The sequence below is a fragment of the Ostrea edulis genome, chromosome 8 (genome assembly GCF_947568905.1).
Source record: "Ostrea edulis chromosome 8, xbOstEdul1.1, whole genome shotgun sequence".
Lineage (NCBI taxonomy): Eukaryota > Metazoa > Mollusca > Bivalvia > Ostreida > Ostreidae > Ostrea > Ostrea edulis.
Genome location: NC_079171.1, coordinates 26,174,107 through 26,200,981, shown reverse-complemented (window position 1 = coordinate 26,200,981; position 26,875 = coordinate 26,174,107). Strand labels below are relative to the sequence as shown.

At 34.1% G+C, this 26,875-nt stretch overlaps 1 protein-coding gene across 1 annotated transcript in view; it reads left to right on the top strand.

The window, feature by feature from the left end:
• The window catches only part of LOC130049643 (tissue-type plasminogen activator-like), a 32,489-nt gene extending 7,647 nt beyond the window's left edge, over positions 1 to 24,842 (top strand). Inside the window, exons 2-6 of the mRNA XM_056147519.1 lie at positions 6,800 to 6,826; positions 7,304 to 7,414; positions 18,977 to 19,087; positions 20,204 to 20,314; positions 24,595 to 24,842. Of these exons, the coding sequence (XP_056003494.1) occupies positions 6,800 to 6,826; positions 7,304 to 7,414; positions 18,977 to 19,087; positions 20,204 to 20,314; positions 24,595 to 24,842 (608 nt within the window). The remainder of the gene's footprint in view (positions 1 to 6,799; positions 6,827 to 7,303; positions 7,415 to 18,976; positions 19,088 to 20,203; positions 20,315 to 24,594) is intronic.
• Positions 24,843 to 26,875: the final 2,033 nt, after the last annotated feature.

The following is a 26,875-nucleotide window of genomic DNA, read 5'->3' as shown; positions in this document are numbered from 1 at the left end:
AACAGGGAGGTTCAACATCTTCTTTTATTGCAAATTTCAAATGAAATTTTCACATTTTATGTAGATAATAAATTCGCATACAATGGCTGTCATGAATAAATGCATCAGTCTGCGGGGCGATTAATCACAATATGTAAATGTGAAGCATTGTTATAACTGTATAACATACGGTATTTTATTGCATCTTAAGTACTTCCTCAAAATCCTACTACAGTACACGATTCTCGAGAAGGACATTAACTATTAATAATACACAATGAATTAATACCACATTATGTGAACTTGATAAAACAAAATCCTCCCTGTGGGATGGCTGGTTAGTTATACATGTATATTATCGTTTAATGTCCCTCTCGATAATTTTTCACTCATATGGAGACATCACCATTGTCGGTGAAGGGCTGCAAAATTTAGGCCTATGCTCAGCGCTTACGGCCTTTGAGCAGGGAGGGATATTTATCGTACCACACCTGCACAGGCACTCGACGTTTTAAATATCTATAATAAAACAATTGTCTTCCTGTAAACATGATATTGACAAGGTATACTACGCCGCCATCTTGGTTTTCGTTTTTACCACCTGCATCGCTTGAAAATTTCGGCGAAAAGTTCGATATAATACAATAATTAGAACCCTACCGTTTAGAAACAACTCTGTCAAGGTCTTACCTCTCGCATCGTCATGGTGAACTGGAAATAAAGTCCATTTATCGGCTATAATCAACCGTCAAACATAGTCTACTGCTTCTCAAATGTGAGAAATCGTTGAAAGGTGGACGTACGTTGACATAATTTTGGGATAACCCTTTTTTCATTGGTCGATAAATTTAAAAATAGTAAATATTATAATTAGCAGTAAATATGTTCTAGTGAGCGAGGTAATAAATCTTCAACATTATTCTATTAATATATACAGTCTGTACTTTATTTATTTTTTTAAACGTTAAACATGATAACTTCACTTATTCATGCATTCGTTTCTGTTGAAAGTAAATTTCATAACGTAATAAGAAAACTTCAAAATTGAATTCACACACGCACACGCGCCTACACGTGGGTATACTCTCAAACGTACACAGTGACATTTATACATCCAAATGTCCTGTCCTGCTTATTTGTAAATTTTCAGTGTTGTCACAATGGGTGACAAAACGTGGGTTGGAGTCGAAGCAGGGTGGAGGGGGGGGGGGGGGGGGGGTCATGAACATTTCCAATGTTATTTGGTAATGTGATAGATTTACTGAATTTCCCGTGCCAGCCTGTCCCGAAACCACACAATTATGCCCGAGTTTTATTGTTTGCAGGACTGCAACTACCCTGCATTCAGTGCTCCCCCCGCACAAGCGTCAGTGGGTACATTAGCAAGGGAATTCTCATTTGCATAATGATGTCAACTTCCGTCCCTAGATCAGGAGTTATCGCATTTTGAAGAGCAGTAGACGATAGTTGATGCTTGATTATATCTGATCAATGGACATTATTTCGAGTTTTCCATAACGATGCGAGAGATAAGATATTGACAGAGTTGTTGCTAGACGGTAGGGTTCTAATTATTGTATTATATCGAACTTTTTGCCGAAATTTTCAAGCGATGCAGCTGGTAAAAACGAAAACCAAGATGGCGGCGTGGTATACCTTGTCAATATTATGTTTACAGGAAGACAATTGTTTTATTATAGGTATTTAAAACATCGAGTGCCTGTGCACACCTGCTGTGACACGGGGCCTCGGTTTTTTCGGTCTCATCCGAAGAACCGCCCCATTTAGTCGACTCTTACGACAAGTAAGGGGTACTGGGGACCTATTCTAAGCCGGATCCCCACGGGATGAACGTAATTGTTGAGATAAAGTAAACGTGAATCAAGTGTGATATCGTGTACATTTTGTCTTCTATATGACCAATGTTAAAGGGGAAAGCAACCCAATAAAAATTTACAGGATAATTGTTAGGATTCATTGAATATATGATAAAAATTTATCATACTATATGAGATTGATCACTGTTCGTTATCTTCACCTTGCATACTGTTGATATACGGCCTAGATAAGCTTCAGTACCAATTTGAAAACGTTAGAAATTGAAAGTCCCACTATCTATACAGGCTGTCATGATGTGGAACTCGTTTGTATTCAAGACCAAAAAATCAATTTTGACGTCACACTGTCTGTTCTGGTTTTGATGAGATTCTAAGATCATCAAAGATGTGCATGTGGTAGATTTTACGAATAGATAGGTTGATGCCCTCCTATCCAATAGTTCATTACATTAATGTGAAGGGGAAATGTAAAATAAGCTTCTTCTTTTTTCGAAATTCCTGACCCATGCAAGTCATCTGAAAATAAAAGACTATGTAAACTGTGGATTCATCATTTGCGTAATGGCAAGTGGAGGTACGAGACATTTGTATGAAGAAATATGTACCGTCTGCCTGGTCTGCGACTCGACTGAACCGTCTTATTTTCTTAATTTCTTCTTGCGAAAGAACGGGCTCAAATTTATACGGCTCCAAACTTAACTGTTCGTGATATGTTTACAGTGCTGTGGATGAAATAAACCGGAACCGACGGTGTGACGTCATAAATTAAACTTCAATGGCCGCTCTCTTAGCGGCGGGTAATTTAAAATATATGATAGATTAATATTGATTTAATTGTTAAGCAAGGATTTTTGTTGTTAAAGACTGTCATTTGCGATACCAGTAAGCAAAACTTTATTCATAAAAGCAACAATGTGGTTAGGATTGCCTTTCCCTTTAATGACTGTTTACGTCGTTGTATATTTGGTAAAAGTCCCAACACATTTACATGTGCGTCATTTGTGTTCGGACTTGTCAGACTCTCTACTTTGTATTATACACACTTGTGGAAATACAGTGCCCGTTGTCTTGATTCAGTGAACTCGTTGTCTACGAAAAGAGGTACTTAACGTTTGGTTGTTGGTATTTTCCCCTTGCATTCTGACTCTCATCGACAATGTGGATTCATCTGGGGAATTGAAATGTCTATAGAGAAGTTTATTACCTACATCATTGATTTTAAAACCCGTGTCCTGATATTCTTTTTATCGGTACTTAGTGTCCACGACTTAAATCGGTCCACAAATGCTCAATTGGGTAGACCACGTTACAACATTTACAATGTTAGGGAAAATGTTAGCTCAAAGTGGAAGATATTTTGAGGTTCAATGAGTATGTTTCATGTTAATTGAACAAGCTGAACACGTGTAGTTATTTTAAAAAAAAGAAGAATTGTAATGGATTCCCTGTAAATCCTGTTACAATTTTGTTTTCTTTATTATCTACGTCCCATTTAAGAATAATTCACCGTCTACAATCACATGCAAAATTGCATACGGTTTGATTTATACATGACGGGTAAACTAATATTACAGTGCTTTAAATTGCATCATGCGACCTGCGAATTATGTGAAAAATCCATAGATCAAACGGCTAAGCCATAAGTTCAAGCTGAAAACTTCTTTGTTCAAATTGGGATGTGGTTTCTGATAGGTATTTTTAGAAATTTTATTTGTAAATCATCAGGAATGAAATATGTCCAAGTTTGTGAAAGCTACGTCCACCCACTTGCGAAATTCCTATCACCATGTGATGAAATTATACCTATATTTTTACATGTACAAATAAACAAGTTCAATTTTGAATTTGACTACATTTAGAAAACAAATTTTGACAAAAGTTTGGCAATTTTTACGTGTTTGGCAAACACGCTTTAACTGATTTCCTCAGAAGAACTGAATGATACATTCTATAAAAATATATCGAAGCAAGTCTTCGAATTTTAAGATTAGAAAATCCACTGCGATGTTAACAACAGTAGGTGATCTAGTATGCTGACCCAGCGATCCTCCAAACCTCTACATAACCTTGATGAAAATAACAAGCAGTCATACATTTCATAATTCCTATAAAGAATTTTGAAAACATTGATAGTAGGGCAAACACGCACTCGAAGGTTGGATAAGGTGTCTAAGAGAAGTCCTAATACGCAACTTCCGAGATATCAGCTCTTTTATGATAGAGGTACGTTCAGTGTTCTGTTGAACGCTGGGATGGGTACAAGATGTATATATTTACTATAGACTAGATATGTTAATACGAATAAAAGTAATGAAAGTGTAAATTCTGTTTACATCAACTGTTGGTATACATTAAACTGACCATATCACGAATAATATTTGATTGAATTAGGCCATTAAATTAAATATAAAATTATTTTTTATTTCCTCTTCTGCGCTAGTGATATTTTAATCAAAGAAAAATGGTGATTATCTATTTTTGTTTGAGCTATTTTATTATCAAATACTAATAAACTTACTAATATTGTGTGTCCCTATAGTTTGAGTGGTTGCATGATGTCTGATAATCAGCGTTTAGGCAATATATCATTGCAGCAATAAGCATTTGTACCCACCGCGTGTAGACGCCAGTATGTTTTGCGTCTCACTGTGCGTAAGAGTTCCACAAAGGGAAAGAACTATTGGGCAACTTGTTACATTTCATATTTCTCTGACGAGTTTGTACACTTCTTCAAACAAGCGTTATTGCCTTTGTCATATTATTTCATAAAATGGTAAAATGTCAGCCATGACGGAAAACATTCAAGGAAGAAATTCATATAGCGGTAAGTGAGGGGAGTTTAGATTCCTTCGATCTGTGTCAGATTACGCTATTTACTGAGAAAAACTATATTGGAGAAAAGACCATTGAAACAACAAAAAGATATTCTTAAGATCATTGGGTGATATGGTTTTATTTACACATGCATACTACCGCGTGATTTTGACGCTTTATGTTTGGTTGGCGTGTATTGATTTAAAATATATGACAAATTTATTAGCATGTGGAAAGTAAACATGAGATTAACGCATTTTGTAATTCAAACCAACCACTGGTTTGTGTAAGCACAGTGTGTTATATCATGTCATAATATCATCTATCCAATGCTTTATAGATATCAACTTGTTAAACACAGCAACAAATCAAAATAGACCATGGTCTACACGATTTAATAATGTGACATCGGCCAAACTTTCACGTGATCTCTGGGAAATGAAAACCACTAATCTAAAAAGAATTCAATTCACTTTTTCATGCAAGTACAAATGGTACCTAGATTATGGATAATCCTGAATTTTTCTGGCTAGTAGAATCAGGAATAAGATGTCCCCTTTTCCCACTTTTTGACAACACTCCCTTTCCGTTATTTACAATTGTAATTAAAATATATTGGGTTGCTGCCCCACTATTGATGGAGAGAGGGAGAATGTAAGCTTGAAGTTATGAATATTAAATTTATCTGTTCAAGGACGAGCCCCCGCCAAGATTTAAGAAATGGTAGTTAGACAAAAAACAATTTAGATGTTCTCCCACGGTTTAGGATCATGATGATTTCTGAAATAATGGATTTTTGCCTTGTAACGAATTTTGATTTTAGAGGAGTTATCTTAGTCTTCCGACTGCCCCTCTGTTTATAATTACCATACTGCATTTGACAGCAGAACAATATAACTAAGAATTGGGTTATATTGAAAACACTAAACACCTCGATATATGTTTGAAAATGGAAGTTACAAGGTTGATATCTGTTTTCTTCTTCCGTACAGTAAGAAATGCCTGCCGGATTAAAAATATTTGCCAGAACGGCGGAACTTGTATTTCCTCATTGAAAAGTTGGATGTATTGGAGCTGCAAGTGTCCGGACGGGTACTTTGGAAGATTCTGTCAAAGTAAGGTTTTGATAGATTTTATTTATTTTATATCTGAAGTTCACAATTCGATGACCTGGTGTTACAGGGGCTTTAACAGTCTCGTTTAATGTCAGCGTTTTGCAAGCTCTAGTCGTTAGTTTGCCAATACAACCTGTCATTTGAACAAATGCTGTCTGACGTGTTTCATACCAATTGTTAGGCCGTTTGTTACACCCTGATTTTAACACCCTGATTTTAACTCCGGATTTCTCCACTTACCCGATCAACATAAAGGATCACGACGGGTGTGACTGTGCGACAGGGGATTCTTACTACTCCAAGGCACCTGATCCTATCTCTGATATATCCAGTGGCGCGTGTTTCCCAACTCTTAATTACATATTCCTTGGTATGTTTTTGGATGACTGACCACTAGATATTGATAACTGTATATGACGCAGAAAAGTCTAGTATTTTATTTATCGTAGGAAATGGTCGTGTAAAGTGTTGAAAAGTCATACCTTTTGATGTTTATTTAAGAAGAGTTTTGCGATTTCAAATTTACTAAACGTTCTTTATGTCCATATTTGATTTACACCACTTTTAGCATATGCTGTGGCATAATACGTTCGAAGTTTCTCCTTCACAGTTGTTAACATTGTCGTGAGGAACAACGATAGGGGCTTGGTAGAACATATATTTGATCCAGCAATGTTTCTTTCTTTGTAAGGATTTTGTGAAGTTTAGGAATCCAGAGACTCATATCCATCCATGACATTCACTGGGATATTAAATTTGTCTGAATCTGAAGTATGATTTTGAAGAATTTCATGTTTTCAAAAGGGCAATTGGAGTTTAAGTACAATTACCAAATGTGGAATTAATGTCAAGTTTGTTTGAAATACAGTTGTAATAATGAACCTTCCAAACAAAGACAATGTTGATAGAAGCGTTGTCACTTTTTTTCCTATATATAAGATTTCACAATGTGGAAATTTACAACTGGGGAAAAATATCAATTTGTATTGAATTAATCAATTACAATATTTTACGTTGTTTATTGTTGTTTGTGTTGCTTCCCTTTCATTACAGGACAAGAACCTCACCCAGAAAAGTGCGGTAAGCAATTTTAATCAATATATAAACGAAAGGTAAGGGAGTAAAATCAATGTGCTGATCGGAGAGCAAGTGTCTGAAATTATAACCATGCAATGGACAAAATGGGTGACTAATTAGAATAAAGAAAGGAACGTACTTCAATTTAGAGTTAGCAGATAGAACGGGGGTAGTGGATGGCTACTTAAGATAAAAAGGTAGACTTGGATTGAGAATGCCATATCCCCTTGAATAAAAAATAAAATAAATGTTCGTTAATAGAGCACTCCCCATGTCCAACATATTCATGAATGGTGTACTTTTATTTCTTCTTTAACATCTTCTATATGGAGAGGGATTCATATACAATGAATATATGCAGCACACCGTCAGTAGAGGGAGATTTACGAGATGAAAACATAAGAAATGAAAATAAAGGATCACATAGAAATACTCAAGATATATAATTTGAATTAGAAGTACTGATTTGTTTTCTTGCAGGTACCGATCACTGTGCTTCTTCTCCTTGTAAACATGAGGGGACTTGTACATCCGGCTCTACAACGTTTTCATGTCAGTGTGCACATGGTTTTATCGGACCCACGTGTGAAGGTATGTGTGTTAGATATGTGTGTTATGAGGAATGTGATTTCTACAGATTTACCACTATGCCTTGACATTTAAAGGAATGAATGACATTGTCAAGCATCCACACAGTCTACGGAAAATTGGAATAAACCCTATATTATGAGAACATGTATGAAAGCATACGCATCGCAGTTAAGGTGGCCAATGAAAATTCCGCCGAAAGTATGCAATTAAAAAAACATTTACTAAGACGGGTGGGATATTTTGGAACTTTACTGATGATATTGGATCAAGATATGATGGACTAAAATATATATTCAGGATGATAATATTTCATATTTAGACTGATCACGCGATTCGACGTCACGAGGTTTTCGCAAATATATCTGTGATATTGAGGTCATCAATGAATTTCGATATGGCAAGGACATATTAATGAGGTTGAACTTTAAACTTTAATTCATGATCGTTTTAAACAACCTATGTAGAAAACGCTGCGGAGTTGTACCTTTTTCGATTTATAGTTGTTGAAATATAATAATAATTTGTCGGTCAATTACCTGTATTTTAATTTGAAATAATTTCCAAAATTTTATCAGGATAGCAGCTCTTTTCAATTAGGTTTATATTTCTTTGGTTCACTTTTAAAACAATTGTGATGCATTCAGGATATGCTCTTGCATTAATTCGATATGTAAGACCCACCCATCCGCCCACTTATCAATAGATAAAGCATCAATGTTTTCCAACGGGATAAATAGAAAATATTGCAGTGAATTTGTGACCGGTCGACAGGGGATGCTTCCTCTTAGGCACATAACCCCACCTCTGGTATATCCAGGGGTCCGTGTTTGTCCAACTCTCTGTTTTGAATTGCTTACAGAAGTTGTAAGATTGATCACTGTTCGTTATCTTCACCTTTCATTGTTATAGAATTAACAGTCTTATAAATAAACATTTTTTCCATTTAAGTTAATTCCATACTCACATTATTCTCTGATAAAAGTTTAAAATGTGTATTTATTACAATTTATTATAGTTAAAAGAAAAGTGATTTAAAACTAATTAATTATCAAATAAAATGTATAGGTCATCACACTGTACAGAATCATATATTAACGTCAGAAATTTGCAATTTTCCTTCTACATCATAATCAAAATTTAACAAAAAAGGTTAAAACGATATTTTAATATTCATATTGATTTCATGAGACTGTTTCTTTACAAACCTATTCAACATTTCTGTAAAAAAAATACAGAAAATCTATCGGATAATGAACTTGATAAAGGATTCAATGAAAACAGAGTTATTGTCCTTGGATTCAATATTTTGAAACATATTATTGAATATTTAAGTACAAGTTAGACTTTTGAAATAGTTCATGTTTAACAATATCTTTTAAAATAAATATTGAAAAAGACTACAGGAAAATTGATGGCAATATTGTCCATAAATTTGAATAAATCATTGATTTTGCAAAATCTTATAACGTCTCAGGAGGGTGGAACTACTTTAATTGTATTTTTTAAATAAGAAAGGAACAGTTGATCCGCCACTTACTGCAAATGAAATGCGTTAGACTACCATGATTACAAATGCATTGCGATCAATTTTTTGCTTATATCTTAAGGTGTCAGATTGTATTAATGACAAAACCCCCATTTAAGTGCAATTTAGAAACAGTAATTATCTCACCGGTTTTCCATGATATTTTGATAGGATTGCGATATTTTGTTGTTTATGTGTGATGTCACAATACACATTCCTATATAGATTAAGACACGCCTCCGTATTGGAACCTTAACTGTACTGCGAGTATATTGTATCAACATGTGCCCCCTGACTTTGCGCTTAAAATGAAAATGTACTGGAGTTCCTAGGGGTTCGCAATTCCCCTATTCTTAATTTTGCATTCTTTATAGAAATTTGTGAGATTGATCACTGCTTATTATTTGCATTTGTTTTCATTAATAAGATCCATATTCATGATAAAAATTAGATTTACCTGATGAAAAAGTGGATACAACAATTTGCCATCAATCTCATAAAGAACAAGGTACGGTTCTGGTCAAAATCTGATCTGTCATAGAAACTCACTAAAATACTAAATCTGGTACTCAAGAATGTGCCATTTATGAATATGACCATTGTTATCCTTTATCTTCATTAGCAGCAGCTCTGATATATTCAACGGAAACCCCTATATGAAATTGGCGACGTCGATCTCTTTGACGTTAATTTTGACGCACATAAACGAAGGGTCTCCCCAAAAGTTGTATATATATATATATGTATGTATAATCAAGCAATGATTTGCGACGTTCGGCATTGTATGAAAATCAAATTCGTACCACACATAAAAGTATCAATTTTCAAAAACTATTGAAATTGTTGGTTGTGTTCTGAAATTGGATTTTATGATAACGAAAGTAAAATCTGGAACACCGCACAACGGCAAAAAACAATATTGCGATAAACTGTGTGAGGCTAAAACGGAGCAAATGTATAATATTTAGACCCTCAGATGAATGAAATGATTATAGAATCATATCTTACAGCTAGTTCTATTTTGTCTCTAAAAATTTCGTTTGTATGACGGATTATGACATATAGGAATATAATCAGTTCGTATTCATTGTAAAAATGAAACGCATTAAAGTACCTTTGTTACAACTCTTGACTTGTTAGAATCAAATGTGGGCAGCTGTTTGTCTCCTCGTGTCGTGAATGCAAGCATCTCCGCCATTATTCCAATATCTTCCAGAACATCCTGAGCATCCCTAAATCCCTGATCAACAACAAACACATCGTCTTCTTGCAGCCAAATCTGAAGTTCTTCAGCGTTATGGGAAATCAGTTGTATTCACGCCACAGGCAAATACCATAAGTGGGATCAAGTGTCCAAGAGTTTTGTTATCCATCGATGGCTGGTCACATGCGTCACGTGTCCTATATCTTGATCCTATATAGACCACTCTGAATGTAGAAGATTAAACGGAAAAATGAAATAATGAAATCAATATATATATATTTCCACTTAATAATTATTTTTTTCAATTTAAAGATACCGATCACTGTGCTTGTTCTCCATGTAAACATAACGGAACGTGTACATCCGGGCAAACAACGTTCTCATGTCAGTGTGTAGATGGCTTTATCGGCGACACGTGTGAAGGTATGTGTTCTACTATTTCCAGACATATACCACTGTAACTACAATTCATATTCTTTAAAACAAAAGTTCAAATACATTCTAGTCATACATTTCAAATTCATATACAACAGATTCCTACTATCTTACTTTTAATATTTCAAGGTTTTCACAACTTAGGAAAGCATTCCAATTTATTGATGAATGTCATTTAGAGGGACTCACTTATGTTTCCCTAAGTTTGAGCATCCAAATTTCTAATAGAGACGCGAAATGAATAGATAATATCGCAAGCTAAAATTAATATCGTATGACACATCAGCCTGTGTGGCCCCATGTCAGCCGGAAGGCCTAAGACCCAAAGGATGATATGGGGCTCGAGGAATGATGTCTGTTTGAGTACTGCAATTTATCATAATTTTCAATAAATATTGTATACATGCAGTATGGGGTTTTAAAAGGGTCTTTTTTCTAGCTGATATGGTGTCCGAGGACTATGTTTCATCATCGTATTCATTTTGTCGTATGCGGATTGATTTATTGCATTTTAAAGGTAGATCAAAGGATATTTGATACATTAACTTATTATGGTTAAAAAAACCTGGAAACATTAATTTACTATGGTAAAGAATTGATACATTGATTAACAGCGGTAAACACTTCATTTGATTTAAATTACAATCATTTTAATATCATGAATTTGATATATTGATTAAATATGGTAAAACATTGATACAATGATGTACTACAATAAAGTAATCCGTATTGCACAGAATAGAATCGGTATAATCATGACCAAATATGTTATGAATAATTCTATTATGAGAATATGGATGAAAGCATGGTATAGCGTAGCAACATGTGCTGCCCACCCTTTGCGCTCAAAAATGGAAATATTGACATTCACTGAATCTTTTCTCTTCCATTTCCTTTGAAATTTACATTGCTTTAATCATAGACAATGAATACAAATTTGTTACAAACTACTTTGATTCGGTTTTAAGTACAATTTGTCAGCGTAATTATAAACAACTCATGATTGAAGGATGGATTGGCTGTTCCATTTAAAGTAACAAAATGGTCAACGGTATATTTCAGTACTTAGGGTAAGTATATCTTTAGAAAATGCATAAAATCATAAACAACAAAATGCTTTTGTTTGTTGCTTATGCAGACTGTACTTTTTTTCTGCTACTTTCATCATCAGATAATACAACAAAGAAAGCATATTGTTTAAATATCTGCGATTCAGGATCAATACTTTTGCTATTTCGTCTATCCCGAGGAATGGAACAATTATTAAGGTGCCTATACATGTGCTGCCCAGAAATCATAGACATAGGACTATTTTGCGAATTATATAGGCTAGATATGAAAAGGAAGATACTGATACTTTGTAAGAATAGATAAGAAGTATAAGACGAAAATTAAAATATCGTATAAGACATATTAAAACAAATGTTAAAAGTAAGTTCATGTTACAGCTTATGGAACAGTTTAGTATAAAGTTGACATTTCGCAAATGTTATGGGCGCTATAATGATGTAAAACGTATACGGTACCAATTTTGATGCACCAGATGCGCATTTCGACAAATAATGTCTCTTCAGTGATGCTCAACCGAAATGTTTGAATTCCGAAATAACTATGAAGTTTTAGAGCTAAATATAGCCAAAAACAGCGTGCCAAAAAAGTGGAGCCAAATTCGTCCAAGGATAAGAGCTCTGCATGAGGGAGATAATCCTTAATTTTGAAATGAATTTCTAAATTTTATAACAGCAATTAAATATACATCCGTATTTTCAAGCTAGTAACGAAGTACTTAGCTAATGGGCTGTAGAGACCCTCGGGGACTAACAGTCCACCAGCAGAGGCCTCGACCCAGGGGTCATAATGTAAAACTTATACGGTACCAATTTTGATGCACCAGATGCGCATTTCGATAAATAATGTCTCTTCAGTGATGCTCAACCGAAATGATCTGATTTACGAATACAATTTGGTATTCGGTTAAATGCTATCTGAAGTGTTTCATACCAATTGTAAGACCGTTTTTTGTCCCCCACCGCAACGCGGAAGGGGACAGAAATACCGGAGTCCGTGCGTTTGTCCATCCGTCCGCCCGTCCCACTTCACTTTGTGGACGCAACTCCTCAGAAACTGCTCAACGGATTTTGTTGATATTTTGTAGGATTGTTAGTCACCATGTTTAGCTGATCTTATTGTGCTGCCATTTTGATTCGACAATTTTTACAGGAGATATGGGACTTTGTTGACCTTGTACGTGCTACACTATAGGAACACTTTGTGGACGCAACTCCTCAGCAACCGCTCAATAGATTTTGTTCATGATTTGTAGGATTGTTGGTCACCATATGTAGCTGATCATTTTGATTCGACACATTTTACAGGAGTTATGGGACTTTGTGCTTTAACTTTTTTGCGACGGTGGGGGACATGGCTACGTGTAGCAATCTTGTACGAACAGTAATTGATTTAAGAAATCCCATGAAAACTGACACTTGACTGGTCACACCCGCCTATTATCCTATGTATATGAATCACCCCCTATGGAATATATAAATATAAGAATAATGAAATTAAACAAGATACCCACAGGCCTTATCGGTCAACTGAGTACTATTGAAAAAGTATCACTACTCCCAAGGACTATGAAATCTAGAAAACAAAAAATATATTCTGAATATCTAAGCTAAATTCTAATGTTCAGCCACAGTATAAGACAAGATGCGTTCTTAAAACTTCAATGCCCTCAAAAATGCATACACTGATGAAAGGCTTTAGACAATATAATAGGTGTATTAACATTAAAACATTAAAGGATATGACTAATTTGGACCCATCCTAGATTGAAAACCCTGGATTGTGAAATTCACCATTTTTGTACATCCTTTTCTGCTATTCCTAAGGATGCATTTATATTTTAAACAGTATCAGCAAACTTACACATAGATACTATTTACTAAGTTTAACCCCACCCTGGGGTCAGAACTCCTACCCCGGGGATCATCAAGGTTATAATTTCGGTACAGGGCTACCTGTTCTTTCAAAATATACATTTAGTTTCAATTTAGTATAAGTAACACAAAAGGAGATGTTATCGAAATGTTTTACACATAAACACTATATACTAAGTTCGGCCCCGCCCTGAGGTCAGAACCCCTACCTCGGGGATCATGAAATTTACAAAGAGCTAGAGCCACGAAATGTCAAAATCGGCCCATTCTTTGAATGTAATGAAATTGTCAAAATTTAATCTTACAAGTACTTCATTAAAAAATAAAATATAGCATGATATTGCTTCCTTTGATGAAAAGGGTTACTTGGAAAGTTGCCTTTGTATAATGTTGCGTTAGCAGACATGATATAACGTCACTAAAACATGTACGAGGGTTGTCTTAAAATTCCATGGACAAGCGGCGTTTTTCAATGATCTAACGTCACTGAGAAATTAAACTTTTACAACATGAAGAGAAAACAATTTTCTATAAAAATATGTAAAATAAAAAATATTAGTTGACATTGAATAGGAAAAATTTAGGTTTTTCATTATAGGGAACCATAAAGCGGCGCAATCTCTACCCAGATTTGTCGTTCCTTGCTCTCACTTACACCGCTGTTAACGTCTCAAAATAAGCAATGTTATTCCACATGTAAATCCACATTTTTTACGGCTAATAATACTAACAACTATTTTATAAAATATTGGGAAAATGTAGGACAAGCAACTACTTGTAGTTTTTTTTACCCATTATATATATATTCTTAATGTACCTATGTATAGGCCTGGTGCAATAGAACTACCCAATATTCACGTTTCAACCCAAATCAATGCTTCTTGTGTCTCAAAAAGACTTGACATCTGCTCAATAGTTATCTATTTACATATATTTTTGTAACTGAAGTCAAAACCATACTTTATTTGAGCACACATGCCATTTTACAAAAATCTTGTAAAACCCTTGAGACGTTGACAGAGGTGTAAGTGAGTGTAAGGAACGATAACTCTTGGTAGAGATTGAAAGCGGTGCAGTGTTTAAAAAATTCGATTTAATATAATCGAAACGAAATTACGATCGCTGGAAAAAAAACTTTTGTTCATTTTATTTCTGACAGTATATTTTTATAGAGGAATTTTGTTTAGATATTCATTTATATACCTGGATTTTTTATCATTATGACGAAATATTTAAATGAATTGATATATCGTGCGATCTAGGACGTTTCGGTGTTGGGCAGTAGCAATCTCTACACAGAGTTATCGTTCCGTACAGTCACTTACACGTGTAAGTGAGAGTAAGGAACGACAACTCTGGGTAGAGACTGGGACAGTAGTTCTCGTCAGCTCCTTCTTCCGATTTAGAGTTTGTAGATTTTCTGTCCGAAGCATAGTATTTGTATATACATGCATTCCACAATGTGTCATGTTCATGTTTGACTGAGAAAAAACGTGTTATTGTAGAAATCACTTTCTCAACTTCATTTATCAATAGTTTATGGTTTATGCGGTTTATAATATCGTTCAGCAGCTGTCTTTACATTGCACGCATTTCTACACATCTTTGTAATAAAATGTTATAATGATTACTTATAATTGAGCTCGGCGTTTAACATTATATTGGATATACATGCTGAAATGTACAGCTTAATTTACTATACTGTGTACTAATCAGGGGCGGGTACAAAGGAAATGTTTATCCAAATGTAGGTGGGGTGGGGGTTGCAACCCCAAAACCCCTCTAAATTTACCACTGCTTTTGAATTCATTGATCAAAACCAATTAACCAATTTCATACACAGAAAAAAATTATTATATTTTTCGTAATATACATTAGATACTGCAATATTAGTTTGCATGGTAATCAAGAATGATATTTTTTCATACGCCTGAGTAATGTAAAAACAAAGAAAATCAAACAAAGTTTGATAAATAAAATCTAATTTAATTATTAGGGTGTCTGCAGATTTGTTTTAATTGTTTTCTCATAGTCAAAGTCAGTAACTCAAAGATACATTTCGAGCGTTATAGGATTTGATCACGTGGCCAACTTCATGTCATATCCCAATTACATTAAAAAATGATATCTTATTTATTAAATAACTTCAATTCAAGTGATATACATTTATGGTTACTCTTATATGTTGAAGAAAAAAATATGCTCACCGGAAAATTTGAACATAGGACCCTATGCTTACAGAAAAAGTGCGTTATCCACTGCGCCACCGTGACTTGCTCAATAATGTGTTTAATTATATGTAATTGTTCGTTAAGCCACAAGGTATATATAATATGTGTGTAACATTCAACAAGACATTTTTGTATCATAAACATTACATTGTAAGCAAGTATTTTGACATTATCTACGAACATACAACATTAATTTCATATCTATATTTATTAGCACGGCTGAGTTATAAATAGGCTCGTCTTGTAACTTCATTCGTCTGCGAAGTCCTATATGCAGCCTATCTTTATGTACACTAACTCTTGAGGATGGATATTAAACTTGGGAAAAATACGATACTGTACTTTACTCATGACATCAAAATATAATTATTCGATGATCATAAAACTAGCCCATGTACTGAACACGGCATGTTGACGCCCAGTCCCGGCCATTTGTTTATATGCATCGGCGCGGCGATCTGTCAAAACAGTGGCGGATCTGCATAGTATTCTTTGTTGATCATATGTTTACATAAAGTCAAGTCGTTAGATAATGCTATCGTAAAGTCCGCGGATCGAATAACATGATTATGCATGTTTTTAGGAAACAAAATGTAATCACTTACACTTACTCAGGAATTCTGGAAGAAAAACGTTTCTCGTATGTTGTTTGGAAAAATTCTGAATCCGGACCGTTTACAATTTTGATTTTATAAATTGTTTACATAACAACAACTATTTAATTAATTTTCGATATGAGCAAGATTACAAACCACGAAAATGTTTATACAGAAAAATATTATGTATTCAGACAACTCATCGTCCAGATATCGTCGTGGTTTACGTTCTTGCTCATAGTAAAAAAAACTCAATACAAATGCTTGAAAATCGATAAATTCCAATGATTTTTCCAAATTATGCTAAAATTGGAGCCCAATATTTTGCTTGAACAAAACAATTGGACCAAAAAAAAAATCTTGTTACAGCAAGATAGGACAAAAATTAAAAGATTTGATCCATTAATTGTAATTTTTACACATGTGTAATTTTCAAGGAAAATGGGGGCCAGTTTTTGTAGCTTGTCCTACTTAGCCCTTTACGGGTTATGTTAATCGACTTATCTCCCTTTGATTATATTGTGCTTCCATGGTTACAGAATTTATGTGACAGTTAAACATCAATTCATCGGCGAAATAAAAATAATACGAGAAGATAATTGGTGTCAAGTCTTATAATTATTTTATTTGCATATTCCACATTTGAGATAAATTGGACCTATCTTTGAATTTAAAAGCAAAGGCATACAATGTTGTTGATTATTGTCATCACATATTTTTGACGATGATCATCCGAAATCTATATTTCATTCTTTGATCATAGATGTACATAAAACTTTTCAAAAATAATTGGGATATATATATATGCTTTGAGATGCTATGTAAAAATCTATCATTTTATATGTTTTAATATGAGAAACTATCATCATTCGATGTATAAATTATGTTTGTGAATGACCTAAAACAAGAAATGTACGTATGGTCACTTTCATCGAAAAACTCAATCCAACATTTATTTGTGCAGTTTTTATTTATTTACACATGTCAGAATTTTTAATTTGTTCGTTTAATGTGGCCAAACTGAAATTTTGAATCAATGTTCCAAAATTTGTCATTTTTGGAGAAATTAATAAATATATTATAAAAATATAGATTTCGGATGATCATCGTCGAAAATCTGTGATGACATGTACGGCACAGTTATGACGTCACAGAATTAACATTTTGATATGAATACATTTACTACGATGTATATTGACAATGTTTAGTGCAATATTTGTTTGTTTAGTTTCAGATAATTTTTCATAAAAATACAGGCCGCAGGAATCCTGAAATTTACAATTTATGTCCCTCTTGTTCCAAAGATGCTTCATACCAAGTTTGAAAATAATTCGAATGATAGTTATCAAGAATAAGTTAAAAACTTCTATTATTGACACATTTAAAAATTGACCATTTTGGCACCACCCTGATACCACAACCCCTACCATTGGGATCGTGAAATTTACAATTTTGGTACCGGACTACCTGCTCTTTCCAAATATCAATTTAGGTTGAGTTTAATATCAATAGCACTAAAAATTCACCATTTTTGTACATCCTTTTTTGCTATTCCTAAGTATACATTTAGATAATATACAGGATCAGCACATTTACACATAAATACTATATACTAAGTTTGGTCCCACCCTTGGGTCAGAACTCCTACCCCAGGGATCAACAAGTTTACAATTTCGGTACAGGACAACCTGCTCTTTCAAAATATACATTTAGTTTCAATTTAGTATAAGTAGCTCTAAAGGTGGTGTTGTCGAAGTGTTTACACATCAACACTATGTACTACGTTTGGCCCCGCCCTGGGGTCAGAACTCCTACCTTGGGGATCATGAAATTTACAATTTTGGTAGAGGCTCTCCTGGTCTACATCACTATGCATATAGTTATTCTTACACATGTGTGGTTCTAGAGAAGTAGAGTTTTGTAAAATAGTCAATTTTGGACAGATTCTGTCCTGTCCCTGAGGCCCCAGGGGTACAATAATCCTGAAATTTACAAGTTATACCTCCCTTGTCTCAAAGATGCTTCATACCAAATTTGAAAAGAATTGGAATGATAGTTATCAAGAAGTCTTTTTTTTTTTTATTGTTGATGCATTTAATAACTGATCATTTTGGTCTCACCCTGATACCACAACCCCTACCCCTGGGATCATCAAATTTACAATTTTAGTAAAGAAGTATCTGTTCTTTCTAAATATCAATTTAGTATCAATAGCACTAAAGAAGATGTTATTAAAGTGTTTTACATATAAACACTATATGCTAAGTCTTGCCCCGCCTAGGGGTCAGAACCCCTACACCGGGGATCATGAAATTTTCTATTTTGGTAGATACATGTTTGCTCTACATCACTATGATTTTTGAAAATTTGTCAATTTTGGCAGGAATCCTGAACTTTACACTTATGTCCCCCTTGTTTCAAAGGTGTTTCACACCAAATTTGAAAAAGAATTGGAGTGGTAGTTATTAAGAAGTTAACAATGTTCAATTGTTAACGCACGACGACTGACGACAGCTAATTGCAGTAGGTCACCTGAGTTTACTCAGGTAGCCTAAAAAGTAAAATTTACTCACTGTGTACTTTTTATGTAAGTAGTTTTAGCTATCATGAATTATTTCTTATTTTGCAGACACTGATCACTGTGCCTCGTCTCCATGTAAATATAACGGAACGTGTACATCCGGCCTAACAACTTTCTCATGTCAGTGTTCAGATGGCTTTATCGGAGATAAGTGTGAAAGTATGTATTCTACTATGGGTAATATGGTGAATGTGCTGATCAGATATGTACATGTACGTCTATGCATTAAATGTATATTGAGATTGTTACAAAAGCAGCAACAGTAATCAATGGCATTTACAAAACCTCATTTTTGTGATCTGAAATTAAAGAAACTGAATTGATAATGAAAAAGCAGAATAAACTATTCTATTATGAGAGCGTATGTGAAGGTAAGGTATGGTATGGTGTATCTACATTTAGTCCACTCCTTATGGTCAAACGTTGTGTTCAGAGTTTGGTCAGATATTTCCTTCTGTTACGTCTGCGAAAATTTTAAACTTTCTTTTTACTCTATTTCAGTGAAATCATGATTAAAATGTCTCCAAACTTCCCTTTTCTTGTGTTATTTTCTCATGTTTACATAAAAAAAAAATAAGTAGGCAGTCATGTTTAACCACTGGTTAAATGACTTAACCCACCCCTGCAGATTGGTTAAGTTTGGTCAATGGTTAAACAATTTAACCACTGGTTAACTTTTGAGCAACATAATTTAACTAAAAGTTAAGCGGTGGACAAGGGATTTAACCACTGGTTAAGCTTAACCAAGGTTTTCAGCAACCCAGTCCAGATTGAGTATAAAATAAAAGTATTTGAGATTCAGGATCGATAAAGCTACTAATTCCCCTACCCCTAGAATGAGAATACTGGGTAAGGTAAAGTTTTGATAGTAATACTCTGTTCATTATCTTCACTTTTGTAAACTCAAGACAAGGGACCATTAGAAAATCCATATTAATGATCAAAATAACATTTACATTAAGAAAAAGCGAATACCATAATAGTAATCCATATCCTTTAATGGTAACAAAAAAGGAGCGAAAGTCAACGACTTATTCATATAATGACCAGAGGTGGCATCTTTTCCAAGGAGGAGTAAGCATCCCCTCTTGACTGGTCACACCCGCCTTTTATCCCTTACATTGATCGTATATGGAGCATTCTCCCTATGGAAGATGACGGAAACATAAAAATAATACAATTAAAAGAACAAAATACGCTTATTGTTTACTTTTCTAATGTAAACAATTTGGGGTATCATGGGGTATCATGGCCGATTTATTTTTCATTTTACAGACACCGATCACTGTGCCTCTTCTCCGTGTAAATATAACGGAACATGCACTTCCGGTCCAACAACGTTCTCATGTCAGTGTGAAGATGGCTTTATCGGAGAGACATGTGAAGGTATGTATTCTACTATGGGTAATATGAGGAATGTGCTTTTCAGATATTTACAAGTACATCTATGCATTAAATGCATATTGACACTGTTACAAAAGCAGCAATACTGATCAATGGCATTTGCAAATCCCTATGTTTGTGATCTGAAATTGAAGAAACTAAATTATCAACGAAACAGCAGAATGAACTAGTATATTATGCGAACGTATGTGAAGGTATGGTATGGTGTATCTACATTTAGTCCACTCCTTATGGTCAAGCGTTGTTCAGAGTCTGGTCAGATATGTCGTTCTGTTACGTGTTATGATTAATGCAAGTCCTACAGATTCTCCACTGTACTTAAGAGCATGTTGGAAATGTTACTTAAAGAATTATGAAATCATAAAAAAGTGTTTCATGATATCCTAGTCATATTTTCAAAACACGTATACGAATGAGTCTGATTATTTTGCTTTCGTATCATAATTACAACCGTTAAAATAGAATTTAAGATAACAACCTAAGACTTATAAATGGAATTTCCTTTAATGTTGAAGAACCCAATTTGTCAGTTGAAATACAGAAGAAGCCATTCTCATACGAAAATGTATGTAAAATATGTTATAGTGCATATATATAAACACACCGGACTGGGTTGCTCAAAACTTTGGTTCAGCTAACCACTGGTTAAATTTACTATCCACTGAGTAACTAGCCACTGGTCAAAATTATGTTACTCAAAGTGAGTTTAACCCTATGGCATACTAACCTACGGTTAAGTTCATTTAACCAGTGGTTAGTATCCCATAATTCAACAATGGTCGTCTAGACATGTAAACAATAATGGCTGCTGCAAAAGTTAATGAAGCGGACAGAGAACTTTTCACCTAATGAGACACTATTCTTACAGTACAAGTTGTATTCAGAAATCAACCGAGGCTGTTAACTCGAAAAGGAAAAAAAAGGCGGTGGGTGGGTTAAACAGTTGAGAATGTGAAAGAGATGTACAGGACGACTTGTTTGATAGCAAAAGGAGGAGAAACTGTATGCAGAAAACTCACTGAATATAGACGGGAGGGAGTCCACCTCCTTTGTTACTCGACCCTGTCTCATAGAAAATTATTTAGATCCACCGGGAATCAGTGACTTTATTCATCGGGATTTCAGGAGGAGTTGAGGATGGAGGCCTCGATATTCACGGTAGGCCTACATTATTGTATTATTTAAACTCGCGTAAACCAAAACTGCACTTTTCCTAATACAAATACTGAGAATTGAAATACATTTTAGTCAGAGGAAATTTGCAAGTTGAGTATTTCATTTGCAAACCGGCTTCTAAATTGTTTTTCCTCTGGTACACCTAACACGAAGTTGTAACTTTTAATCCAACAATATAAATTTTCAGTGAAGGCATCAGGTAGGCATAATTAAAATAATCTACACACGTCCATGGTAATGTTGGAATAGCTATCACAAGTCGATCTATTCTTAGACCCACCCACAATGTGAAGGTCACTGTAATCTAAGAATTAGCTCCTGTAGTATTTGGGTCCTCGTACAATTGATTCAATCTCGACAGTAGAAAAATAATTTGCGTAAATGTTAATAGATTGAATTCGATGTTTTTTAAAACTTCAATCCCATTTAATTATTTCTACTTGACATAACATTTATGCAATAAATATTCTTTAGAGAAACTATTGCCTCCACCACTTTTGACCCCATAGATAATTTGCCCACATAAACATGATAGATCAAAAAGAATATTGTACTGTACCCCTACCTCTTTGATCATCATTTAAAGAAATAACTACATGCACATGTAGTTATCTTATCCAATATGTACCTGGGTGGGAGTTTTTTTTTTTGGGGGGGGGGGGTGTAGGAGGAGTGTTTGTTTGTTTTTCCACAAAAGTAAAAAAAAATACCCCTGAGCAGGATTGATGATTATTACATTCTTTCACGTATTATTTCTTTAAGGTTTACTTAACTTAGACAACGACTCAAGTTCTCAACTCCACCTGACCACATTGTGGTTATTTTTTTACACTTTTAAATAAATGATCACAAGTGTATAATTCCAATTTTATTTATTACAATTGTTTTGATTGGACAAAGATAATCTAAACGAGAATTTACACATCGATAAATCCAAAAACGCTATGTATACATACGCGCTTAAAAACAAACAACATAGTGCGGGGAAAGTATTCAAATTATTGAAGTTGATAATGCAGTGAACGAATTGGAATTATAAGAATCAAACATTCTTTTTGAAGAGTTTATCGATGTGTAAACTCTGGACATTTTACTCACAAACTTAACATAAAAGTGCTTCGCACTTTTATTCAGTTTGTGAGTAAAATGTCCAGAGTTACATCGATAAATTCTTCAAAAACAATGTTTAATCCTATAATAATCTGTGTTTAATTGTACTAAGACTACTTGTTTGCTTTCAGTTAATTTAAACGCATAATTAAAAAGCTAATATCAATGTTTAATTTTCTTTTTAAAATATTAAAGATAAATAAATGGAACTGATAAAATAAATAAATATCTATGTACAATACAAAATATGTGAGTACATGATTAATAACTCCATTTAACTTAAATTAATTTAATTATCAATTTATCAAAAAATATGTAGTTTTTAAAGTAATTTTTATTGCTTGAAAATAAACAAATGATAATGTGATTTGATATATTCAATAAGCTGAATGAAATGGGTATATAAATAAACAGACTTTAGCGTAGGAGGGGGGGGGGGGGCAAACATAAAGGCATGGTTAAGATTGGTGCACTGCGGCAGTAAACTTAGGGATAAAGGGGCTCAATTTATGCCCCCCTCCCTTCCCCCGTGACCCCCTCCCCATCCCCGTTGACTGCACCTATGTATCCTGTTTACGAATTTGTTAAATCTTTAAATTTCATTATGTTGTTAAAGAAAGAGATACATTGAATTATATGATAATTATAAGTTTTCTTAATGTTGTAGGAAACCAAACAATATCTTACAATGAAAACATGGTGAGATGGCACAGTTGGGGCTCTACGATATCTTTTAGAAAATTTTCAACTTTCCTTTTACTCTATTTCAGTGAAATCATGATTAAAATGTCTCCAAACTCCCCTTTTCTTGTGTTATTTTCTCATGTTTACATAAAACATTAAGTAGGCAGTCATGTTTAACCACTGGTTAAATGACTTAACCCACCTCTGCAGATTGGTTAAGTTTGGTCAATATTTAGCCATTGGTTAGGCAATTTAACCACTAGTTAACTTTTGAGCAACATAATTTAACTAAAAGTTAACCGATGGACAAGGAATTTAACCACTGGTTAAGCTTAACCAAGGTTTTCAGCAACCCAGTCCAGATTGAGTATAACATAAAAGTATTTGAGATTCAGGATCGATAAAGCTACTAATTCCTCTACCCCTGGAATAAGAACACTGGGTAAGGTAAAGTTTTAATAGTAAAACTCTGTTCATTATCTTCACGTTTGTAAACTCAAGACAAGGGACCACTACAAAATCCATTAACACACAGGTCTACATTTAGGAGTGTAATTACTAGATATGAAGTTAATGCCATTCCTTAGCTTGCAAGTACATCCTTAAGAATCATGACAAACAACACTCTTTAAGATACAATTTTCTGTTTTATTACTATATTCATGGGATAAAAATCCACATTCTGTGTTTTATTTGGGAAATTTATTCCCATTCATGCTCAAATAGGATATTTACTGCCATTTCATGTTCATTATGACACATTTCCTCCTATGGGACATTGTATCCCATATAAAGTTTAAATATGAGAGTTAAAATCCTATGGGAGAAATTATATTTTTTCTCCTATGGGATTTTTTGTGGGAGTGAAAATCCCCCCCCCCCCCAGTGGGAGTGAAAATCCCACAAAAATCCCATGGGATTTTTTTTAATTTCAGGTGAAATATCTTAAACAACTACAATAGTTACAAGTATAAATGTTGGTGCATGTCTTGTGAACATAAAATCCCATTTTTTTGGTAAAGGGTTTATTTGTATCCTTAATAAAAGGGTTGGCGAAACTTCGGACTTTCGTGTTCAGAGTTAAATGTCGCACAGTTATATCCCTTCTTAGAGATGGATGTATATATTTGGGATAGTGTTTTCATCATTATAGGTCGGTATATGAAGTATATATATAAAACGCCATCGTTTGTTGTTGGGTTTTTTCTTGAAAAATTCACTTCCGGTCCAATTCACTTCCGGTCTGGAGATATCGTTGATTTTCGTGTTTTAAAATACTTATTGTTTTACAGGAAGCCCCCCTGCGGAATGCCTGACTGACTCGGACCCCAAAGGACAACTTTACACTGGAACACAGAATGTTACAATCCCGGGAGACGTGTGTCTGAGATGGGACAGTCCGTTGCCAGATGTTCACCTGTTTCCTAATCTTCTTGACCAAGCTAATTACTGTCGAAATCCAGACAATGAATCCGGCCCCTGGTGTTTCATATTGAACCCGGAAGCTACTTGGGCTCTGTGTGATATTCCTTCTTGTTAAAAGATCACTTGCGTTTTGATTTTCTGAATAATTTCTCTATAAAAATTTCTCAAAGTTCTACTGATTTTATTATTTTTACTTTAGTGTAGCTTTGTAGATGAATATAGTGTTTATTATATCTTTGATATTTATAAGGAAATCTTTCGAGACTTGATTTCTCATGTTGTTTTTTTTTAAATAGTACGAAACATGTGATGTAAAAAAGAACAGTTTCAACATTTGTTCTGTTGGAAGATTTTACATTTATCCATTAGAAACACAGCAATAAACAAGATGACCTCGAAAACAGTTGGAACATTATTTTTATGAAGTATTTCAAGTGCTGTAGATTCCTTGTGTTATGCGAGCAAACTGACTTGTATACGTCAAATCGCGTGAACATGAATTTATTCACCATGGGCAATATTTAAATCGATGTTGACAGATTTCCCGAGTTTTATATCTTTACGCCACCAGTGCATACAAATGCCGATGTAAATACCCAAATATAGCGAGGAAAGCGAGCATGAAATCGGCAATATTGAGAGTAAATAATTTTTATATGGGTCGCTGTTTACAAACTGTTTGGTAATGTTCTTTTATACATCTGTATTTGGCGCTGTTTTTCTAAAATAAACAGTGTAATCATTATTTATTTTTGGATTATACAAAATTATAATACGTTACATTGTTGACAACTAGGCCCTAGGTCAAGCTACTGTCACGGGTGCATTTCGGAAAGAAAGAAAAAGAAAAAGAAAACCACACAAACAAATTTAAAGTGAAAATAACATTATCTTATTTTGATAAAGCAATCTTATTATTATTTTTGAAATGTGATCAGCACGTCGTTAGGAAGTGGGAGCACGGCGTAATACTAACGCGCACTCTTGAAAGCTTTTACGAGTTTAATGAAGAAATAATTTTAAAATTCAATTCAAAGTTAGGAAATACAATATTCTATTACTTATATAATTAAAAGTTAAATTATTTTGTATCATTAAAACTTTTGTAAATTTACCAGTTGGTAGAAACTGAGGGCACAAGTTACATTGTATATGTTGTTACAAGGTGAAGGTCAGTAGATCCGAGTGTGTATTGAATTTGAAGACCAAAACAGAATTTATGCTGTAGGTCTACCAGTGATTATAGCTTCGATATATCCATTTTCTCGCAGTTTATCAGGGTCTCTGTCCAAGCGGTTTTTGGAAAGGTGACTGGATGTTTGTTTTTAAGGTAAAGATCCTGCCCCAACAAAAAATTATCCACGTCTCTCTTCCCGTACCTTCCTTCGAAAAATTGAAAAATACTCAGTCTAAATCCTTTCTACCAACAACTAGTACACCCGAGCACGGCACAAAACATCTTAATGCAATGTTTTTTTTACAAGCCGTTAATGTGATAATTGGTTATTTGTCGATTAAATCTAATCTGTTTATGAAATGGCTAATAGATGTTTTCAAACCCGAGGACGCATATGACGTCACACATAATGGCGAGTAAAATAGCGAATGTAAATATGCATAACGCAATATTTGAATTTCATCGCTTTCAAACTCGAAAACTACGCAAATTATTTCATTTAAAACACATTTAAAGTAGTTCTAGGCATGAAAAGAATTAATTTTGCTGAAAAAATGAAAAAGTTTAGAAACATGCGTTAACAAAGAAACAACATATTGATAGTCATAATTCTCGTGCTATATTATTATTCAATAATCAAATCACGGGATCTTACAACAAGAAGAACAATTGGTGCAAGTTTCAATTAATTTTATTATAATCCAACATATATGATGACTCCAATTGTAAACATGACGATGACCAGTTATATATCTTTATTTCCCGTAAAGGAATATGTATCCGTATAGGGTATCTCGATGTGAGATTTAAAGTCGATCTTGTTCATCTCTAAAGCTGACATGAATTGATAAATACGTACACATTCCTCATCTTATCCGCCATATTTCTCTCAGGTACATGTACCCTAATTTACTCAACCCGTATATACCCCCAATGTGATTGTCACACCTGAGTGATTTTTCTAGGTGGAC